The 24,437-nt window shown below is 44.8% G+C and overlaps 1 protein-coding gene across 5 annotated transcripts in view; it reads right to left on the reverse strand.

Moving 5' to 3' along the window:
* PSPC1 (paraspeckle component 1) overlaps positions 1-24,437 on the reverse strand; it is a 94,093-nt gene that overhangs the window by 13,308 nt on the left and 56,348 nt on the right. The window contains exons 7-9 of one of the 5 annotated variants that reach the window (XM_047756403.1): positions 22,645-22,702; positions 18,902-19,071; positions 16,450-16,951 (exon numbers count right to left, since the gene is read on the reverse strand). The exons of 2 other annotated variants lie outside the window; for them this stretch is intronic. In XM_047756403.1, the coding sequence (XP_047612359.1) occupies positions 16,766-16,951; positions 18,902-19,071; positions 22,645-22,702 (414 nt within the window). In that variant the 3' untranslated portion in view covers positions 16,450-16,765. Of the gene's footprint in view, positions 1-9,502; positions 10,979-16,449; positions 16,952-18,901; positions 19,072-22,644; positions 22,703-24,437 lie in introns of those variants that run through there. 2 more of the 5 variants (XR_007131504.1, XM_047756404.1) reach the window with 2 other exon arrangements.

A 24,437-nucleotide genomic window follows, 5' to 3' on the forward strand; every position in this document is an offset into this window, starting at 1 on the left:
GCTCGGAGTCGACCCCTAGCCTGGGCCCTTCCCCGGGCCTGAGCACGGGGCCGGGCGGGGAGGAAGGAAGGGACCTGCGCTGCAGCCCCGCGCGCGCGCACGGGCCGCGCCGCCCCACCACAGAGGGATTCGTCCAACAGCACAATCCTCCCCGCCTAAGGCACAGGCACACTTTCAGCCTCAGCTCCCCGTGGGGCGAACATCTCACCGAAGGGGCCTTGGCGTCTCTGGCAGGAAAACATGGCTCAAAAAACGGTGGCACCTGCCTGGCTCCCTTGGCCCCACCCGCCAGCCCGCCTGCGGCTGGGAGCCCCACGTGCTCGCAGGACGTGTGGCGCCCCACGCCCAAGGCCTAGGGGCCCACGGCAGGGAACACGGCTGGCAGACGGCCCTTCACACCCACACCGGACCTCGGACCCCGGACCCCGGACCCCGGACCGGACCGGGCGCGAGGCGGGAATCTGCCCCACAGCAAAGGGCCTCCCTCAGTCCCTGGGTAAAGCTCCACCACCCAACCACTACTATCGTAAGACACGGAACATTCCAGCATTTCAGTTCGCTGCAAGAGTCCAAATACACATAATAATTCACTGAATAACCAACCACAATTCCTTGAGAAAGCATACGAGTTTTTTTAACATTTTCTTCATTTTCGGTGAAGCTACCTCACACACACGGCTGAGAGACCCTCCCGATTTCACTTGTAAATAAAGTTTACCTCCCCTCCAGTATTTCCAAGGAACACACGGTGGTAAATTGACAGTAAAATTTCAAAACTTCCCACCAACAGGGGGAAGGGCTCCTCTAGAGGTCTTCCGAGGTTCTCCTACTCTGGACGCTACAGTTAGGGCCTTCGCGTTAGCACAGCACCGCTAATGCTGCCCCCGCTGCCACTGCTCAAGAACTGCACAACTTGCTCTGGATCAGAGACTGCTGAACGTGAGTCAGACGCCCGTCTCTACCGCAAACAGCACCGACAGAGCCGATCGCAACCTTGGTTTAACGCCCCCAGTAAGTCAACCGGCTAATCCCAGGTCCTCAGAACCCTGTCGTGCTGGTAATTCTCCCCGAGACAGTAACACGGTTTATTTAATGAAACAGTCACCTGCTTGCGTAACCTAACACGTGACAGACACACAAGAACTCCCGCAATCCTCACTAACCACTGTCAGGACCACCTCGAGGCTTTCCCGTTTCATCGAATCTGGACTCCTGCACGTTCACCACTGCCTGCAGCGATTCCGGGTCTCTGTCAACATCCCACCTCCACTGCCTCGGTGCACGTGTTGAGGACGGACAGGAATACAGTTAAATTCTCACTCTCCACGGCAACAACAGGCAGAACTCAGAACACGCCAGAGACACACGCGCCCGAGGCCCAAGTCATTCAACCAGAATTCTACCCTGCAGACAGGTTCACACACATGCTCTGGGACATGCAGCCAACAGGATGCTTGTCACGAGGAGAAAACAAGAACGTATCAGATACGGTGGTGCCTCTGTCTAACAATGACCTGCCTGCGCCTGTAAACAGTGAGGGACCCCGGGGAGAGGAGCTGGGTAGTGGGCACACATCACCATGTACAATCTTGCATTTCCACATCTGTGTATCAGATGCATATTATTCAAAAATTCAAAACTATACCGAATGAGTTTCAGCACTGGTAGTTTGTGAAGACTAGTTGGCTTGTACAAGGTAATAAGGCTTAAAAAAGAAATGGTATGATAAAGGGTTACTTCTGGATCTCAAAGGAAGGTCTGAACGATGGCTACGACACAGAGCAGAATGAGGTAACTTTATGATTCTGTTTTTTATTTGAGGGCTGCACCCACATGGAAATGCCCCGGCTAGGGGTGGGATCCGAGCTGCACCTGTGACCCCACACCACCGCTCACGGCAACGCCGCATCCTTCGCCCCTGAGTGAGGTTCGGAATCCCAACAGCCTCCTCACAGATGCTGGGCAGGTACTAATAGGGGCTAATCCCCATCTGGTCCCCACAGTTATTTATGCTGGCCATTAACCAAGTATGAGTAAAAGCGGTGACTTTTCACAAACACCCATTCCTAGCCCGTGCTTTCTTCTGTGACGCACGCATGTGACGGCACTGCTGTATGGCGGCTCGGCATGTTCCGCAAAGACCGGGCCCAGCAGGGCCTTCCAGGTCTATCTGAACAGCCACACGCAGCGGTGTACACGGTTTTCAGACCCTGACAACAGACACCTCACGCTGGCGAACTGTCTGTTTCACACTCTTATCAAGTGGTGTTTCCGGATGGCAACGAACCTCTTCTCCAGCCAAGACCACTGCCTGAGCATCATGACCTCACACGCGCGACACCCTTCCGGAGGCCACGAGACCCGAGGACCTCCAGCCTACGGGCTCACCTCTCTTGGAAGTGGGCAGCACCAAAACTACGGGCCTTGGGGGTAAAAGCAGTCCCTCCTGCCTGCTTCCTTCCGTGTAACTCCCCACCCCCACACGCCTCAGTTAACCCAGTCCTGACTGCTCTGCATTTGGTAAATAACTGACATGCCTTGATTTCTCTTTTATGATTTTTTTGGCTGCACTCACCAGGGCCAGGGATCGAACCAAGTCACAGCAGTGACAATGCCGGATCCTTACTCGCCAGGGCACCAGGCAACTCCTGATACACCCTGCTTTATGCTCCTGCTCTCCAATCCTTTTCCACATCTCGTCCAGCTTCCCGACCCCACCACTCGGAGTTACCATAAAGGCACCCACAGTCGAGGAAACCATCTGGAACACACACCTCAGGGCCATCAATTCTCTTGCCAAACAGACCTTCCTTGTGCTTCGCGACCTGCCCCAGCCGGCGTGAGCTCATCCGCGTGAGCCCCAGCCCTTGCTCCTTCGGGCCCTGCTGGTCCTGCCTGCTCCCTGGGGCGGCCGCCTGGCCACTTCTGCCTCTGTGCCTGGCCGGACACACTCCAGAAGCCCTTCCCCCCCGAAAAGCGCCTCTGAGCCTCCCACTAAGCAAGGACATACCTGACGCATCCTATGCAAAGCCGTCCCCCTTAGTTCATCCTACTTTCATTTCTCTTCTCCAAACTCCTTGTGAGCAATTTCGGACAATTAGTTTCACCTGTAATGCGCCAAGTCACCGGGTATACCCAGCACTGGTGCCAACTGTGCGACAGCAGGGCTCTTGGGAGCGAGTAACGGGCTCACCCTAATGGAATGCATTCCCTACTGGCAACACGATTCCAAAATTTATTCTACAGTCACTGCTACTTTTTTGAATTTCTCCTTTCTTCTGTCTCCAATTCACGTGGATGTAATGCAAGCCTCTGTTGATTCAAAAGCACTACGGCTACTGATGCTCACGGCCCATTTCTGCACTGTTCTTATCACTGTCCTGGGCCCTGCTCCTCTCAAGTTCCCAGAACAGCAGCACCAAGAACCTACCCAACGTGAGCTGGCTTAGTCTTTTTGTCTTTTTAGGGCCGCCCGTTGGGCATATGGAGGTTCCCAGACTAGGGGTCCAATCGGAGCTGTGGCTACTGGCCTACACCACAGCCACGGCAACACAGGATCCGAGCCACATCTGTGACCTACACTGCAGCTCACAGAAACACTGGATCCTTAACCCACTGAGCAAGGCCATGTCCTCATGGACACTGGTCAGCTTGGTTATTGCCGAGCAATGACAAGAAGCCCTGGCCGCCGCCTTCTTAAAGTAAGAAAGCACTTGCTCAAAGCCACTAATACGCTGTCTTTGGCATTAATGATTCAGAACCTATACACTTCTGGTGTATGCTAACCTAGGCTCTTTCCAAATGCAATGACATAGTCCCTTGCAATTCATTTGTGAGCTCTATACACTAAAAAAATCATTTTACTGAATACGTTATCGGCATGCACGTGAATATCACGATAGCGAAAAAGCGTGTACGTTAAATTAGCATGTTAACACCTATTCTACTACTAGTTTTGAGACCCATACCATTACTGGTTCTGAGACCCATACCATTACTAGTTTTGACAGTAGCACCCGCAGCACATGGAAGATCCTGGGCCAAGGACTGAATCCAACGCACAGCTGCAGCAACACCAGATCCTTTAAGCCACTGCACCAGGCCTGGGGTTGAACCTGAGCTTCTCCAGAGACCTGAGCTGCTACAGTCAGGTTCTTAACCCCACTGCACCACAGTGAGAACTCAAATACCTACGTCGTTTTGTTTTGGTTTTTTTTGTTTTTGTTTTTGTTTTTTTTTTTTTTGCTTTTTAGGTTTAGGGCCGCACCTGCGGCATATGGAAGTTCCCGGGCTAGGGGTCGAATCATTGCTGCAGCTGCTAGTCTACACCACAGCCACAGCAACGTGGAATCCAAGCATTTCTGTGACCTACACTGCATCTCACAGCAACACCAGATCTCCGACCCACTGAGTGAGTCCAGGGATCAAACCTGCATCCTCACTAGTAGGATTCGTTTCTGGTGTGCCACAACAGGAATTTCCCTGCGTTACTTTTAAGGGTGAGATGCAATTATATCCTTAAAAACACGCAATGCTCACTGCAGCACGGGCAGCCACGCTATTTAAATACAGCGCCCAACTTACTGAACAAAAGCCTAAAGAACAGGTGTTTCCTTCCTAACAAAGTTTTACGCAATTATTTCTCCTGAAAACTGTAACCACTGAACCATGTTCAAGTTCAGTTCCTTGAGCTACCAGGTGAAGCCCTGCAGTGTCCTCCGGAGTGTGACGACCACGGGCAGGAAGCCATACGGACCATCACAGGAGGTCTGGGGCTGCTGGGAGGAACGGAAGGCTGTGGTGAGCGCCCTGTCGTTGCCCACGCGGGCTCTGCCCTGTCCTTGCCCACGCGGGCTCTGCAGGTCACCTCGTGCCCGTGCAAAACAGGAAAACCACCGGCACCCCTCCAGTTCACACTCTCTGAGGACAAGCACCTCCCCATCGTGGGGAGAGGGCACGCTCTTCCACCCCTTCTGACTCATGAGCGCCTCCCATCTCTGCGAGGTTTAAGCGCCCTCGGCACACGTGCCCCTCCAACCGGACCAGCACCCAGACACACGCCACGCTCCCTCCCTCGACGCCTCATCGCTCCCTCCCTCCTCTTTCCTTCCGTCCTACTTCCTTCCCAGAACCTGCTTCAGTGTAGACATGACGTAAGGGAACGGAGTGCTTCCTGCTCTGACCCTCACGGACACGAAAGCTAGGAACCTCACGTTTCTCCCTACGGGTCTCTTCCCACCCAAGCTCACGGCAGGCAGGGACCTATTCAGTTTTCTTCATTATTTATGCACAGGCTGAGACAAAAATGGCTCAATAACTGCCTATTGGATAAACAAGTAACTGAGGTGTTTCCTTCGTGGCCCACCGGTTAATGAATCCGACCAGTATCCATGAGGATGCAGGTTCGATCCCCGGCCTCACCCAGTGGGTTAAGGATCCAGCGCTTCTGTGAGCTGTAGTGTAGGTCACAGATGCATCTCAGATCTCACGTTGCTGTGGCTGTGGTGTAGGCCAGCGGCTACAGCTCTGATTGGACCCCTAGCCTGGGAACCTATATATGCCCCCAGGTATGGCCGCAAAAAAAAAAAAAGCCACTACATTCCAATACACGAATTAGCTGGTTCTGAAACCTCTCAATACTATGTCAGGATTCCCTATTCTCCTGGATTCTTCCTCAGACCAGCTAAGGAAAGGCCCACCGCCAATTCTGCTATGACACTGGGAGGTGTGGTAGAAGATGGATGAAATGCAGACACAACACGCCAACACTCAAGTGAGGATCATACACTGGCTGAGCGGGGCCAGGAGTGGAGGGAGGTGAGCTCTCCTTCTACTGGGGAAGAGCTCCTCCTAAGTGACCTGCAAAAACAGCTGCGGACACGGAGGACCCGTCGCAGTGCCAGCCGAGGTCGGAAGGCTGCGGTGGGGGGGAGGGGGAGGGGGTGTCTGCAAAGATGCCCCGAGGGCAGACCCGATAGAGCCCGGGGGCTGGAACCCAGGTGAGGAGCCACACGAAGCCAACAGGAGAGGCCACGGTCCAATGTCTGAGAAGGAAGCACAAGATACTGCGGAGAATGACTGCAGGAGCAGAGGTCCGAGCAGGACCAGCTGGGAGGGTGGCTCGGGGCCTTCAGTGTGGGGGTGACAGGGCCTCTTCACCAGGCGGAGCAGCTCCACACAGGCTTTAAAATCCCAGCCCACACCACAGGCACTCAAAGCCCGGATACTAAAAAATCCAGCGGGGACACCTTCGCTCTGCTTCAAGCAGCTCTACCCCAACCCCAGGCCTGAACACTTACCTTCAAGGCTCGGGGAGGGCCGTCAGCCACCACCGGCCCGGCGGCCACACTTCCTACCGCGAGGCCATCCGCAGCCCCGCTCCCCCAGACCACTGGCCCCAGGACCAAAATCCAACCTCCTCTAGAAAAGGGCACAGTATTTGCAGAGAAACCGCCACCCCTCCTGTACTTCCAGTATCTCGAGAGCCTGCTCAGGAGACTGCAGACAGGGCGCGGTGGAAACGGTGACCTGCCCAGGGCAACCGCAAGTTCTGCTTCTTGGAATCTGTTCTTCAAAACGTTCTGATCATGAATGATACTAAAAAAAGCGGAGGCCAGAGCTCCTCAGGGCAACAAGCCAAAAAAGCGGGGGCAGCCGCTAGAGACTTGCAAGGCCAAGGCATGGTTTCTTCCCTAAAGAAACACAGCCCTGACCCATTCTGGACTTCTTCTCATCTCCAGAACCACAGAGTTACACACCTGTGTTGAGCAAAAAACAAGAAAGGAGGGAAAGAGAGAGAGGGAAGGAGGGGAGACAGAATTTCATTCGTGCTCGGGTGGGTCTGTGGACCCGGGACCCGGGAACACGAGAGCTGGCTGTGGCCTGCCCAACTCACTCCACACGCGAAATCTGCAAACTCCTCACCGAGACCAAAGAGCCTCCCAGGGACCATGGACCAGGCAGGGGGAAGGCGGGGGCGGGGCTGGGACGTATTAATGGTCTACATGGCCTCTCGTCTTGCTATTTACAGCAAAGCCACTCTTGCAGCTAAAAATAACTGCCCCGACTCTGAGCCGCACAGGAGGCGAAGCCAAACTCCAAACCGGGGAGGGAGGTTCACGTCCCTGTCCCTGCCCCCACCCCCGTCCCGAAGCAGGGCCCTGGGCCGCGCCCTGACCGCCTCATCAGCCGGGTGACTGCGCCACCCCGCAGCGCCCTCCCCCTGCCCCCACCTGGGTGCCTACAGCGGGCACATACTCACCTTGAAGACGCGCTCAAAAGCGATCGTCTCGGTCAAGTCTTCCCAACCCAAGTGCAGCGCGCTTCTGGGTTTTCCGGGCATGTCCTAGTTGCTTCATTGCTACGGGCTGGTCTAGGGCACAGCTCTGCACGCACCCACACGCTCCAAAGCCCAAGAGGTGGTGAGCTGCCATGTTTTGTGCATTTGTGTGTTCTCCTTAGAAAAGAGTGGTCCCACAGTTGGTATCACTCACTCGTGAAAAAACACGTAGTAAAGACCTGACAGGAAATGAGGACTAAACCACGAGATGGCGCATCAGGTCCCTTCTCCCTTGGAGCTGACATGCAGCTGCAATGAAGTCAGTCAATGTACAGGAAATTCTGACCCAAAGTTTTGGAGGAAACCTTGTATTACGATCACGCTTTCTCAAGATTTAAAATAATTAGATTAACTCTGTTATGACCAGAGTCTCAGGAGAGAATGAGCAAAAGCAACACGCGTGAAGGCAGTGAAATGCAGACAAGTGTGACAGCTGGGAGCTCAACCCCCTTCCGGCTCCCGCACAAACACCACTACAGCCTCCGGGAGAGCCCTCGCCCCGACACCTCAGAGGGAATGGATGTTTAACAAACCCGCAAATTCTCCATTGACAAGATAGAAATCACACAGATGACATAATTACAGACCATGTAACAAGCTCCCAGCATTACAATCATGTACCCATGAGACACTGACCATTACCAGTCTAGACCAGCACTGCCCAAAAGAAAAATAACACAAACCACAAAAGAAAGTGAGAAGTCCTTAGGAGCTACAGTGAGGGGTAAGGTGCAACAGATGAAAGTAGCTTAACGGTGTGTTTTATTTAACCAAATACATCCCAAATACTACCATTTCAACAAGTAGTCATACACAAAATCGAGACAACTTACACTCTTCCCCTCACACTACGTCTCCGCAATTCTGTGTCCATTTGGCGCGTCTACATCAAATGGTGAACTTTCCTCACTACTGACATGGATTTAGATTTTATTAAAGAAGTAGACGCACATACCCAAGCTGTTCCGAATACGTTCTTGTTTTTTCCAAATATGCTTAATGCTGTGTTCATAACTGAATTGAAGTTAATCGCCATACAGTTAAAACTCAAGTCACAGCCACACCAGTCCCACTCCAGACTCCACAGCTCCAGGAGGCACCGCACCCGGCTGCAGCTCTGAGAGGGGTCCTGCATCAGGACCTCACTTTATCTGCACAGGCTGTATCAGGCTCCTGTCCTTTCACCTCCTGAAACGGTCACTTTCTCTACCCAAGTGATGACGTGCTAAGTCACCTCAACTACCTGTCACTGTCTCTCGAGGCCTAGAACACAAGTGCCAGGGAGCTGAGGGGTTGGCCTGCACTGGGCACAGCTCTATCTGCAGTGCCCCAACTGCCAAACTACTGCCAGCACAGCAACTGCCAAAACCAGTACTGGGTGTTTGAGATGCTGCGAGATTATTTAATTACGGGTATCATACGTAGAGGACCCGTGAAATAGGACCACTAGAAATCGGCCCTAACGGGCAATCTTCTTCCTTACTATCGAAGTAATTGCAAAGTAATTCCCAATTGTGAAGCCTGCGTTTTCCATCTACTCAGGGAATGACTCAGACCTTCACTGTCTAAAGGATAGTTTACCTGACTGGAAGCACAAATATTAACATGGGTTAAATACATTGAAAGCAGAAATTACGAATCTGAGTCTGTATTTTCCGTATTGTACTTCCCATCCCCCAAATTTGGAGCATGCCACTTTCCAAAAACTTCTGATGTCCTACTTATAAAGTAGATGTAATGGTTCCACATAGCATAATATACAACTAAGAGGCAAAAAAACCCAAAAACAAAACACACAAAAAAAGGTCTTTTAAATTCTCCTAACGAACGACCCTAGGTCTACACAGTAGGACAGATCCCAAGCTGTGTATGGCTCCCAGCAGGGAGGGTGATGCGGGCAGCAGGGTGTAAAGGGAATTCACGGTCCAAATGGAACAAACTTCAGGAACAGAGAGACCGGAAACAGGAGAAACACCAGCACAGGCTCCTTTTTTCAAAATTTATTTTTCTGCATTCGTGTGCCAAAAAATAGCTAATTTAAGTGCTGACTTCTGTCAGCTATCACTCACTGCAGCGTCCAAGTACTGCCACAGGAGTTCAAATCCTTTCTTGAAGAAAATTAGTAATAAATAACTGAACGGGAAAAACGAGTGCATCCAGAAATCTAGCCACAAAATTTCATTTTACAGGACGGATGAAACAAAGCTTTACTCTCCCAGTCTGCATAAGAAGGCCTACGGAAAAGGTGAGGAGCTGGCGGCCGAGTCTCAAGTCCCGGACTCCCCAGGAGCCAAGGGACCCGAATCCTCAACCAAAACGAGGGAGGGGCTGTGAGTGGAGAGGACGTGCGGACCAGAGCCCCCCGCCACTTGGAGTTCAGGAACACCGAGAACGGCTCGGTCAGGGTGGCCTCCTGGGCAAGCTGCGTCTGTGGGAAGCAGGAGGAGGTGCCCTGCGCCGCGGGGTCGCAGGGAGGACACGTCTTCAGACAAGGCTCCCCCGCGCCCTCGACACCGCCTCCTGCGAGAGTTCAAGGTCGCAAGCCAGGGGCCGGTTTCTTTGCGCTACGCGTCAAAACGCTGGGGAAGGAAATGACTGTCAACACAGCAACTCCGTGCTTTCGTTACGGACCGCTTTTCTTGTGTCAATGTACCGTACATGACTCTGAAGAGACTTTCAAGCACACACACACAACGCACGTCTCCGGGAGGCCTCACGAGGCAGGTTCGAACTACCTCCAGACTTGTTAACAATTCCCCTTTACTGAACTCAGGTGGGCATCACTTTCTAAAAGTACGTGTGAAAATCGAAGCTGCAAAGCAAGAGAAATCACATTTAAAAATATAGTACATTTACCACTTCCTTAACTTCTGACTAGAAAAACACATGATGAGCTCCCACAAAGACGTCTGGCTGCCACTGTAATACCTCAGTGCGGTGTCCTTCTGTTCCCCTTTACCAAGATGTGTGCCCCCCGGGACGAGCGTGCGCAAATACCCTACCACACTGCCCCCGTCTCACCAGGACGAGGGAGACGGAAACCAGTCAGGTGCAAAGCCTTCAACAAGTTTCCCAAACACATTGTTTTTCAAGTTCTCTATATTCCCTCTTCGCTTGAATTCACTACGTTTGAGAACATAACAGTAAAATCCCAGCTCAAGAGAAAAGCATTACACAGTACACACACCTCGGGTGCAAAACACAGCACGGACGAGCCGTGACACCACAGACTTTTTGCAGCAGCAGGAAGCCCTCGGCTTGGGCTGCTCTGCTCCGTGACTGGCCGGGGGTCCTGCAGAAGAGGGACGGGGACGGGACCGGGACCAGCTGAAATCCACCGACCCACACGGCTCCGTGCCTCCTGAGCAACGCTTTAGAGCAGACCTTCTCAAACGGGGCACCAGGCCCAAGAGCAGCACGGCCCGGGAACCTGTCAGAAACGGCAACGGTTTGGCCCCTCCTGAGACCTGCTGCACCAAGAAGCTCCGGGGCACAGCCCAGAAATCCGTGTTCTCATGAGCCCTGTCAGGTGATTCAAGGGCACTCCAAAGTGTGAGAGCCATCCATCTGGAGGGACGTCCGTGGATGCTGTCCTTTCATGCTGAGCCAGGATTTTTTCCCCAAGGTGACATCCCCGCCCTGGGGAAGAACGCAGGATACAAAAGGGCAACAAATAAATAGATGGAGTGAAATTCTGAATGATACGGCTCCCTCCCGTAAATTCTACACCACTGAGAAAGCCCCACTGTGTCGACCATTACACCAACTACGGCACTCAGTTTGTTAATACATGGGCTCCATAGGTGCTCTATTTAAAGTATGCTAACTATGTCTGTGAACATGCAAATACTCTAATCACTCAAAGAATTCCCACTATAGACCAAGGAACCACTGGGCAAGTTACTACTCCCTCCAACAAAAAAAGGTCAGAAACTATTTTAAAACACCAGGTAACATCTGCAAATCTAAGCAATGCATCAAATTTGATATGAATTTACATTACCTAATAATCTAAAAATATGGTGAGGAGAAACAAGTTAAAATTATTCCAGAAAAACATACAATAAAATAGGATGGTCTCTTTTTTCATGTATTGAATAATATGAGTAATTTTCAGAAAATATATCACTTAAAACATATAAAAATTAAAAGGTACAGAACTCGAACCAAACATGGCAAAGATAAACATATGCAGAATCTCATTCACAGACATCTGGGTGGTTGACATGTTGCATAAAAGGAAAAAGAACTTCAGGAAGAAGGTCTTAGAAAGCTGGTCATAAATATGACACAGAACGCAGATTTCCGTGGCTACTCATTTAAGGAATTTGTATTACCTCATATATGTAAATTTTCTCCCTCACACTGAGATGTATTTAACACATAATAAAAATAAATTTGATTCTATAACGATAATTTCAGAGACAGAAACAAATTTTAAGAATTAACATCAATTTCAAAAACTCAACACCACTTACACACTTGTATGGGACAGGTATGGATTCATCAGGTCCACTTAGGTTCTTACCGATGCAATCAATTCAAGGCCCTTGCGCTAACAAGTAACTTTACTACTTACTGATTATACTTTTAAAAAAAATAAGGAATATTAAAAAGAAAAAATCATGTATTCAAACAAAACACACTTCCTAATAATAATTATTATTAATCCTAATAATTTGGGTCTTAGTTTTGAGACCAAAGTGCCTCGCATGAAATCTGCATGATTATGTTCTAGGACGAAGAACTGAAATTTTATTTACAAGCAGAATATCATCTTGTTTGAGACTCATTTATTTAAACCAGAATGACAATTCTAACTTAAGATTTTTAAATAAACATAGTCAACAAAATACTGTATCTGTTGCAGGGAGAGGGGTTGGTAATGCGAGCCGTGATTTGAGCCATCACACAATATACTTAAAATGAGCGTTAGAGAAGTTTGCTGGTGGCTGGGCAGTTAAGGACTTCACGCGCTGTGGCTCAGGTTTGCTTCCTGGCCCAGGAAATGCGGAACGCCATGGACATGGCCAAGGCAACAATGGGTTACGAACGTGGCCTACATGTACTTCCTCGCATCTGAAACATAAAAGCGCCTCTTACGGAACATACCATAAAACAAAACAAGTACACACTGCAAATTCCACCAGGTAAATAAAAATACAACCAGCCAAAAGGAACCCTCAAAGATACTTATAATCTAAACATGGTTTTATAGAAAAAGACAAAAGGTCAATAATATTACCAAGTTGGTAGAACACTCTGGACCTTTAACTATTTCGTCGCCTAAATTCAAACTTTAATCATTAATATAATTCAGTAATGAAGGAAACAAAAGAAAATATTTTTCCTACCCTTGGAAGGTAGTGCTACAGATTTAAAAAATGAGCAAATACAATATATAATGCATAAATCAAGAGTTGCAAGAAGGGAAACTATTTTTAAAATGTAAAGTCAGGTACTACGTCCTAAGTTACTAACCACACTCCAGCGGGAGCCTGCGTGCACACTTCACTTTACACGACTCTGGAGAAGAGTGTCTCCTCCCACCACAATCGTTTCCCAATTTCAAAAACTGAGTAATGAAGGGTGCTCGAAAGGAAATCACGCTCTTAGTATGAAGCGACTTTCGATTTATTTCATAATGGTTTATTTACTCTGAAATAAGCCCAAGCTGAGCTGTACAACCTGAGGGCGGGCCTGGCTGTGTACTTGGAAACAGTCCCCCTCCCCAGCCTCCGTGAGTCTGTCTGGGAAGAATACTTAACTAACGATGAGCTCAAAACAGGATCATCAACGACTGCGGGGCCAGGAGTCGAGTGTGTGGTCTTCACTCTCTTATTCTTGAAATAAGAAGGCTGACTTTAAAATCTCTGCTACACTCTCTCAAATTTCAGGAATATATTTTAATATACTATTAAATACTATAACCAAAAAATCTAAGTATCACACGACTCCCCAGGAAATTTCCTCTATTTTTCCAAGTAACACGTTCCTTTAAACTCTGACTAGTGCTGTTTTACGCTAAATATCAGAAAGTATAAAGGTTTCACATGCTACTAATCACACTCTTTCACAAAACCTTTCCTTTCAATCACACATTATCTTTCTCTCCTTCAGACTCTCAGCTGTAATTATATACTCAACCCCAAATTATTCATAAGTATTAACCATCCACAAGGACATTTAGCAGGGATTTTATGGACCAAGTTACATAAATATCCAACAATTATGTTTCTGAATAAAATGCGAAGGTATAATTTATTTTCTTTTTCGGGCTGAATCTGTGCCATGTGGAAGTTCCCAGGCTGGGGGGCAAAGCAGAGAAGGTGAAGCTGTCAGCCACGGCCGCAGTCACAGCCCCGCCAGATCCTAAACCCACTGAGCAAGGCCAGGGATCAAACTCGCATCCTCATGGATATCAGTTGGATTTTTAATCCACTGAGTCACAAAAGGAACTCCAAAGGTATAATTTCAATTAGTTGTAGAGAAACAAGATCCAAAGTTTCTGTTGTTGATAATCTCTATTTCAATTAAATGAAGTAGACTGTAAATAGAAAAACCCCAAATTCAAGAAATAACAAATTGAGCTTTATGAAATACAATGACCAAAAGTTCTTTAACAACTGGATTTGTCATCAAGAAGAAAATAAATACATTTATTTTCAAAGCAAAAACAGAGAAATTAACAAAACATATTGCTAAAATAAAACAATTAGGAAAGTGACTATTCCTTTATTTTGTGCATACTGGTAATAGCATATATCACCTAAATTCTGGAGACTTTAAGGGTTTCAAATCATTACACAAAAAGAAACATAACACTGTGACGGTATAATAATAAAAGTGTATCATATTACCTTTTTATGGCAAGACTTATGACAAATTCACGCTTACTTAGAAAAGCTAATACTAGTCTTTATTTTCATATCTACCACTTTTAAACCAACGACATTCAAATATTTTCTGTGGTATACTAATTCACAAGAAAAAATACTGACGAAGCAAGTGAAAAGTTTAACTACACAAAAACACTACAAACTGAACTAGGAGGTGACAGACGCTGGGCTTGACTCTCAGTCACTCAGAAGCTGACTGCTCCCAGGTAAACTCGGTAAGAACTGGAACAAGGACTTTCTGGATGCAGGGAGAAAGCTGCGGAGAGCTCTGTTCGTGGAGCCAGTGAGCCGGACTCTAGAGTGTTCAGGAGCTTAGGGCATCTCTTTGTGCAATGCTTTCAAACGTTCTTGAATGAATCTTACAGAATTTCACAGCCTTGGCCACAGATAGCTTGATATTAACATCAAAGGATATAGTTTCTCGCAATCTTAATTCAGCTTTGAAGCAAAATACAATGCTAAAAATTACCTAAGGATTCTATGAATAAAAATATAGATGATGGGAAAGGTATATTTAAGTGCAATAGACATCACTTGAAAATTATAACAGATGTTAAAACGCCCACAGCACATTTAATGGCATAAATTAAAAAGAATTTCCACTCTCTGCCAACTAATACTCATGGAAAATGTGATGCGAACCGTCTCGATTATTTTACAATGTCCTTATCATGATTTCAAAGAATTGCCAAAAACAAGCTACTGCAAATTTTAGAAAAGAATTCCATCCGTACTGTTGTGTCTCAAAGACAGAACATAAAACAGTCAGAACTTCACTGACACAAACGCACAGATCTCGATCAGGCTGTACAGTCAACTGCTTTTATGCCAAGACTTAAAATAAATAACAAAATTTACTTCTTTCCAAAGTATGCCTTCCAGCAAAACCAGAAACCACACCAAGATGAAAGGTAGTATTTACATACTGCTCACTTTAGAAAAGCACATCACTCCATAAAAATGTTAAAAGCATGATACTGTAACAAACTGAAATGTGCGAAGTAACTATGTTATAACAGGCAGTGCCTTGGACATGTGGTTTAGGTGAAATACGACTCATTAAATGTGCTTTTAAATTAAACATGGCTAACATGCAAAGTTTTAAACAGAATGGGGACTCCGTTTTGGAATAAAAACTATAATGTAGTAAGATGTTTCTGCACACTACTGAAAACCAATCTTTGGAGTTCCTGTCGTGGCTCAGAGGTAACAAATCCGGCTAGTGTCCATGAGGGTGCAGGTTTGATCCCTGGCCTTGCCCAGTGGGTTAAGGATCCGGCGTGGCTGTGGCTGTGGTGTAGGCCGGCAGCTGCAGCTCCAGATGCAACCCCTAGCCTGGGAACTTCCATATGCTGCAGATGCGGTCCTAAAAAAAAAAAAAAAAGAAAGAAAGAAAGAAAATCAATCTTCAAAACATGCACGTGATAGCAGAGGGATCTAATCTGATTCCATGGACCCTAGCCTCTCAAGTTAACTCTGTTTTTTCAAATCGCCACTTGCACTGTACTCATTAGAGACAAGCATGCCTGGCCTGAAAGAAGAGTCTTGCCAGAGACACTCCTGAGAGACAGGAGGACACTCATAACCCTGCCGGGTCACCGCATCCCCAGCACTTCCAGATACCAACGTGCTAAATTAATGCCCCCTTTCCTCTAAAGCACACAGCAAGTCCTCACTTAACACCCAACCTAACAATGACGACTGGTTTTACAGAAAATTTAAAGGGTAAGTTGTAGATAGTGATATCAAATAAATGGTAGATAATATTAAAAATAGAAATTAAAAGCACAAGAGATTTATTTATTTGCCTTCAAACAGGTTTGGTTCCCCCCCCCCCAAGATTCAAAAGATTTATTTGGGAAAATCATCACAGGACAAAGATACCCTTAATATCCTCCTCGGAATACTTGGATATTGAGAATCTATATGACATTGAGACAGCAGCTGTGACTGCACAGGACATCAATGGTGCACACAGACATCAATCCCGACACCCTCCCCCCCCCCCGCCCCCGCCCCCCCCAAGGTGCCCTTCTGCCTGGCCCGTGCGGACCACAATTTTCACTAAGCTTCCTCTTCAGGGGCATTTACACAAACTGAAAAAGAGAAAATTATTTTCATTTTTAAATGCCTGGGATTCGTTAAACCAACCAGAGTATTACTTTCACAGCAACGTTTAGTGAAGGTTATAAGAGAATACCACTAATGACATTTTTAAATTATCCAAGACGGTTTCTTTATTGAGATAAACTACACAGAACTCACAGTACTATGGCAAACTTCTATGTCGCTGAAGTCACAAACACATTTGAACATTCACAAGGGTGAGTATCATCATTACCATTCTAATCTACAAAGCTTATGAATAAAGAAAAATACAAAAACCTCAAGTTTTACAAAAAAAAAAAACAAAACCAAAAAAAAACAAACAACCCTTGATGTCTACATACAATAACAAGAAAACCATTCTTTAGGTCACAGGTAAAGCATTTCTTCTCCTCTAAGTGGGCAGGAAGGGCAAGAACGCTCAGTATCGACGGCGTTTATTGGGACCTTCAAAGCTGCCGCCTTGGCTTCCTCGACCAAAACCACCAGGACCACCACTCACAGGGCCTACGCCACTCATCGGAGCCTGGGGGGTCTCCGAACCTGTTCTACTGCCCATGGGTGATCCCATCTGAGAGGGTGGTCCTTGCGGAAATCTATCATTGTGCTAAAACGCCACAGAGCAAGTGGGAAGTCCATTTGGAACACGCCAAATATAAGTGACAAGAAAAATTGGCACAATCCCAAGTGGTGGTGTCATGAAGTTCAGCAGAAAGTCCAGCAGAATCAGGATCACACATAGAAGGAAGAAAGGAGCAATTTCATTAGTTACTATGTTGAAAAAAAAAAGAAAAAAAGAAGCATCTGAATGAAAAGTTACATACTGCTAATGCTATACCCCAATTCCATGAAAAAACCTGACTTCATGAGGTGAAGGTCATCTTAAACCCATTTAGGTATTATTACACTGTTCCTGACCCCTCCCGCCCCCCCCCCCCCCCCGTTCATACTGCATGTAACAAACATACTGGTTTGGTTTTTTAAATCAAAGATAAAAACTTGGGAGCAGCATCACATTATCTGAAAAATTAAACATTATAAAATTTTCAATAGCAATGTTTAAGCATAAAAAGCACTAGTATAAACACACAGCTGTAACTGCAGTATGAAAATTTTCTAGGTGTTTTTCTGGAAAAAATACTACAAATAGAGTTTTTTAAAAAACGACAATTCGCATATACTACTAAGAGCAGAACTAAACAGCTGAATTACGTATTTTGAAAAAAATCCAACAGTAGTATCTATTAGGCTCAATGGCTGAAGAGAACTCCCCATGTGCAGCAGTAAACCATCACTGTCAGAAAGAATAAGGGGATATTTAAATAAAGTCTACCATTTCTGCGGGAGGCGTAGACAACCAGGCCAGCTGCTTCCCTTCTGAGTCTCAGCTGATGACTACACGCTATGCGAAACTTAACGGAAAACTGACCCGTTCTGACTATGGCTCTCAGGCATTTCCTCCGAAAGAAGGCCTCCACGGAAGGGCACAGCCACACCCATGACTACACCTCAACACAGTACGTGTCAGGACGCTGCCTCTTTATCTCCCTGTGTAAACACTCGTTGAAAAACACTGTTACTAGCATATCGGCCTTGGCCAAATTCTTAAAAGACTTTAAATAATGTTTACAACAATAGAAAACTGCATCCATCAGTTCTAAGATGCACGCTCACTGCTCACATCCCTGAGATACGGAGGGTTTAGAGCTGAAGCAGGTTTACCTGGCAGTACCTGCTTTCTCAGCAGCAATGACACCTTCAGATTTGTAGTCATTTCAAGACTGAACTGTGCTTTCAATATATACAATTTCCCCTTTCTAAATGTCATTTAGAACAATTGTCAACAAAAACAAAATGAGAAAACATTTTAACCAATATAAAGTCTCATTTAAACAGTGAAAGACTTTAAGGGAAATGAAACAATGGTATTGGTCTTGCCACTGAAACTCAAATATAATATGAATTACAACTGAAAAACATTTTTATAACATTTAACCCACACAAAGATATCTTCACACTCTCAAACCAAGACACGAAACTGTCTACTTTAAATTTAGAACCAAATGCAATGAGAAAAGTCTATAGTAAGAATGCAACAATGTAAGTTTAAAATATATTTTAAATCCTTACATGATTTAGTTAAGTTCCCTGAAATTGTAAGCGACCTTATTAAAAATGTTTACTGAAAACTGTGTTTTCACACACAGCGGAGTTTTGCACCCACTGGCACAGGAAAAAACACGATCACAGAACGCTTGACCGTTAAATGTCATGCTGAGAAGTGTACACAATTAAATCAAAACCACTGTAAAATGACTCTAATTAACCTCTGTTACATATGAACTCACGCCATGGATCATAATCCCAGCCACTGGGAAACTTAAAAACTGCCATTCATAAAGCAAGATCTAACTTCAGAAAATCACCTCTTCTTCACTGTATATTGATCTTTACTGAAAAAAACAAATGATGCCAAATTATGTTAAGTGTGAAGTTACCTTTGGGGCAGAAAGATACATTACTGAATATAATCACAATAATGTTGATGATACATTACCACTGCTCCATTATCTGGCATCATTGGAGTTCCCATATTTGCAGCTCCTTCTGGCCCCATGGCAGGACCAGGACCCATTGGCGGGCCAGGTATAGTTCCTCTGTTGTTCATATTCATACCCATCATTGGAGGAGGACCTTGGTTACCAGCAGGTGCTGGGCTAAACGCATCTACGCAAAACAATCTATACTTAGAGCTGTCCTAGCTTAGGTGAGTAAACATTAAAAATTTAACAGTACTTAAACAATCCACATAGCAAGACTACTGTCACAATCATTTTACTTCCTTGAGAATGGACACTTAACTATCTCTTCTGTATAGAGTACTATATATTTGCTCAATAAATGTACAAAACAAATGAGACAACTAGCAATTATCTTAGCACATCTGAGACTGTAAAAACTTAAGAGTTCTCTTTTAAAGTACTCTGCTTTTCAACCAAATTCTTCCTTACAAGTGGTAACTACTCTCTACTAGTTTAAATTAACTGCTAAGGGTTAACACTTAGGAGACCACTTAATTTTCCTACAGTCATGACTGAAAATACTAGCATGGAAATTGTATTAAATTGAAGGGAGAAACTGCTTCCTCCAATAAATGTATACAGTTCACTGTAAGTAAATTCTTGACTTTTATATAGTTACTGAAACATCTCCCAAAATTATAAAAGAGGTATTCTTTTTTAACCTTATATAGCAAAATACAATCTAACCAAAAAAAAAAAAAAAAATTGAAATGACTCATCATGGCAAAACTTATTTCTAAAAGCAATTGCAATCAAATACAGAATAAATATTAATACAACCATCTAAACATTTCAACATGCTGAAATTGTGGAAATGAGAACAACAGAACATTTCATTTTTTTTCATCAAAAGCTATCTGCCTGCCTCATGTTAACTGCAATATGGTTTAAGTTATGACACTATATTTATAATGACATCAAATGGAAGATCTCTGGATATTCTCTTTGAGCTTTTTTGATTTTTAAACTACTCATAACTCATTAAATATTTATAACCAAGACTGAGTCTACCTAAGCGTTTCCCTGCAGCATTTCCCTGCCTAGGTCAATTTTTTGACACTCAGATCTCATTTCTCAGAAGCACACTGGAAGGGAGCTGACGTTTTCGCTCACCCCAGCTCTACGCCATGTCTGATGCAGCTCAACTCCGCGTGGGGCTGAGCCCAGGGAGCAGCTGAGAGGAAGCTGGCTTGCACCCTGCAGGCCCTGGCCTCAAACCCAGCGTCCCCGCCACTTCTGCTGAGGAAGTCGCTCCCTAATTCCCCACTGTTCTTGATGATAAGCATCTACGAACATTCCTACCTCCCCAGGATAGAATAAATAACAAATTCTACGAGACTTTCAGAACAGCTCCCACAGCAGAAAAGAGGACGGGTGGAGACAGGGTCCAGGTTCTTAAGAATCTTAGCTCAACTTTCCCCCAAAAGTATAGACGGAGGCTTAGGGGTTTTTCTTCCTCGTTTTAATAAAACACAACTGTCGCATCTAACTTGAAAGAGATGAATATAACAATGTATGTATGGGTATAATAAAATAAGTGAAAAATATTTAAAACTATCAATACTTGAAAAAAATGTATTTTTAGTAAGATTAAACCTTCTGCCACATGGCTGTGCAGTCACTAAATCTGAAGACCTGAGAAATGTTAGAAGTGGCTGATCCCCTGAGAAGCAGTTCTACAATCTACGTCCCATTTGATTTACATGGCACGACAGCAGAAAGCCCGCTGCCCATGGCGTCCACGCGCCGTAACGGGTATGACGATGTAGTACTTTCACAGCGACAGTCAACTGCGTGAGGACGACTCAAAGCCCTAGGCATCCACAACTTCCACCAGAACTAAGGCTCACGCCGAATAAAGGAAAAAGGAGAAAATTAAGGAGGATGTGTCAGGGCAGCTAAGTAAGGGCTCGAATGTCAACACGCTTCTGCCGTAAATAAAATGCCACTGCAATTTTAATGATCTGAAATTGCTCCCTACAGAAGGGATCTAAAGCCGCACTCTCCTCTTTCTTCTGACGAAGCTGCTCAACAGGCAGAAACAATGTGTTTACGGTCCCTGAAGCGTGAGAAGTGTTTCAAAATGGGCTCGATTGTTAATGACACTCTAAGAGCTGTAAATGGCATTTCAAACTCCTACAATCCTTAACTTCACACCTGAAAGCCCTACAACCACCCAGAGTCTATCACACACCACCACACACTTGCGGTGATGGCGTAAATGCTGAGCCACTTGTCCATACGCACACTCCACTGGGCCTCTGAGCGGGGGACTCCTCAAGGACTCCTGGTCCTCTCTCCCCACAGATGCATCTGACTAACTTCTCAAAGAAGTTCTCTGGGTTAAGGGCTATGTTCTGCAATTCCTCTGCGTACAAGAGCTGCTCAGTAACTACTCCCTGGTGCTAAGAAACTGACCAAGTGAACAGCAACTGTGTTAAAGGATCTGACGATCTGACTGGCAGGAGGTGGGGCGGGTAATTATGGAAAATGTCCCACCCCCACATCAGCTGCCTTCAGATTTCTTTTTTTCTTTCTTTTTTTCGTCATTTTGCCATTTCTTGGGCCGCTTCCGCAGCATATGGAGGTTCCCAGACTAGGGGTTGAATCAGAGCTGTAGCCGCCGGCCTACACCAGAGCCATATAGCAACGCAGGATCCAAGCCGCGTCTGCAACCTACACCACAGCTCACGGCAATGCTGGATCCTCAACCCACTGAGCAAGGCCAGGGATCGAACCCGCAACCTCATGGTTCCTAGTCGGATTTGTTAACCACTGCACCACGATGGGAACTCCTCAGATTTCTTATAACACAGACTGTGTACACATTCTAGGTACAGTATGGATTTCCTCAGTGGGAATACACGGTATGAAAATTGGGATGGTCGGGTAATATAATCTTTACAATATGCAAAAATGAATTAAGTAAGTATTTTAACCTTAGCTTCTGTGGGACAATACAAAATTAATATATAATTATTTATCTAATTTTCAAACGTGTGACAGTTCAAATTTAATGAGACCTGTGAAAATACCACGCACTTATTTTTCACTTGGCTTATTTACTTGCTATTGCTGCCCTGACAACCTGTAAGCAATGAACACTAAAGATGCTAATACAGGCACTTCCTAAAACCTTCCCACCACCTCTAAAGATATGCATTAGCCTGAACATGTCACACACATTCGTTGACTGAACAAGTGACAAATGAGTCCCAACAGTGCATCTCTGCACACAACACTGTGGGCAAAGCAAGTTAGACATTCAGTAAAATGAAGATAAATAGCTTCAAAGTTACACAAAAACTTATCTTAAAATAGAAATTTATAAAATATTCTGTCTGAAAACACTGCAACTCAGAAACTTTCAAATTTCCTAGGTAAAAAAGCCAATTTGCATGAAATTTGACTTTTAAAATGCGACATAACTTTATTACACCATGCGATGACTCAAAGTTTCAGTTTATCAAAACCTGGTTACAGGTTTCTTTCATTGAAACTATTAAATCCATCTGTTAGACTTGAAAATATTCTTTGTAAGCATTTATTTTTAACATACTGGTCTTTTCCCCCTCAATTTAGTAAACACAAGAGATTGCAACATTTACAAATGCTGTTTCCAAATCTTAGTTTATAACTGATATGTAGATACCGCAAAGAGCAAGTGCAGTTCCCTGGAAAACAACAAGTTACAGAAGCCTTTGTTTCAAATCCCTACCTCCCATGTTTATTGCTCCACGGGGACCCATATCACCCATTCTCATTTCCTGTTCTCTCTGTAAGTAAACATAGTTGTCACAGTCAACCTATCGATCTTAGGACATTACACTTCCCATCTAAAATCAAAAAGAAAAGAATAAATTGGGACATCACGTTCCATCACAAGTTAATTTCTAACATCATTTAATTAATAAGAACATGGAAAAGAAATTTCAGTATCCAAGAATAAAGCGCTTAGAAGTCTCAATTTATACCGCTAGATTATCAATGAGGCATATATAAGATTACAGAATATTTTAATTAATTACTTTATTTATTTATTTTTGTCTTTTTGCCTTTTCTTGGGCCGCTCCTGCGGCATATGGAGGTTCCCAGGCTAGGGGTCTAATCGGAGCTGTAGCCACCGGCCTACACCAGGGCCACAGCAACACGGGTACAGAATATTTTTAATGCTCTTCTTCCAACCTATCATAGACACATGCCTAGATTCTAAGAGATGAAAACTCTAGTTAATGATAACCACCAGAACCAACTGTTTTTCCCTCCCAGGTCTCTAAAGTCTTAAAACAGAAATGACTGTTACCACTTTCATATTCAAATATATCACACACGAAACACAAACAGCTCTGGGCCACAAAGCTAAAAATAAGGTTATAGACAATTGTCATTTTTGAAATATTAATGTATCATTTTTGCATTTTTATTCAAATACTCAAGCATTATTTCACCCAGGACATACAGATGTACCATAAAAGCCTCCACCAAACGAAAGCAAATATTGAAAGCTCGACATAATATTGCTTCCTTTACTTCAACAAGGATTTTACTTGGAAACCTAAATAAAAGCGTTATTAGGCTGCTGGCAAGGTCTGAAACAAAATGCTCTCAAGGTTAACCATGACAAAGAAGTCCATACAAGTGAACAGAACATTTTAAGTTTCAGTACAGGAACTACTTCCTAAAACTTAATTTACCACGAAAGTTACAGAGATTTAACTTAAATGAAACCTCTAGGTGAAATTAATCAAGATAAATTTGCACTATTACAGTGTTAAATGGAGCAATCATAAAAAGAGACAAAAACAGCAATACCTAAATCTAAAGAAAGCACATACTTTCTACTTTAAAGGCAGTTTTATTAAAATGAGTTGATTTTAAAATACTGGTGAAAAGTACCTAGAAACCTAGAAATGAAAGAAATAAAAGACTATTATGGATTAATGTCACTAAGGCAAAACCACAACAAACTCAAAACTTAATCCTTAACAAAGCTAAGGTACAAGAAAACACCATTTACAAAGCTCCATGAAGAAACATTTTTTGTTATAGAGAAAATGCAAATACAAAATCTTTCTCAAAGCTACTTTAACTTTCCTAAAAATAAATGTCTCATCATAAAACACTAAATATTAATGGATATCATTATTGACCAGCAAAAACTTAGGACTATTTTATACAACTAACGATGAAATCATATAGATTTATAATTATAGGAAAACTACTCTTCTAGAATCACACTAAGCATTACTATCAATAATTCTGTCATTTCCTCTTCACTAGAAGCTACTGCTAAGTGTGGATTCTCAGAAAAAAGAAAATTGTCCTCATCTTATTTATAGCAGGTAACTGTTAGCACATCATTTATAGCAGATAACTGTTGCGACCTACAGCACAGGCGCAGCAACTCTAGATCCTTAACCCACTGCTCCGAGCCAGGGATCAACCTGGCAACGCCACAGACATGTGCTGGAGGAGTAATGAACTACGCTACAGTACGAACGCCTATGTTTT

Source organism: Phacochoerus africanus, chromosome 13, assembly GCF_016906955.1.
Source record: "Phacochoerus africanus isolate WHEZ1 chromosome 13, ROS_Pafr_v1, whole genome shotgun sequence".
Taxonomy (NCBI): domain Eukaryota; kingdom Metazoa; phylum Chordata; class Mammalia; order Artiodactyla; family Suidae; genus Phacochoerus; species Phacochoerus africanus.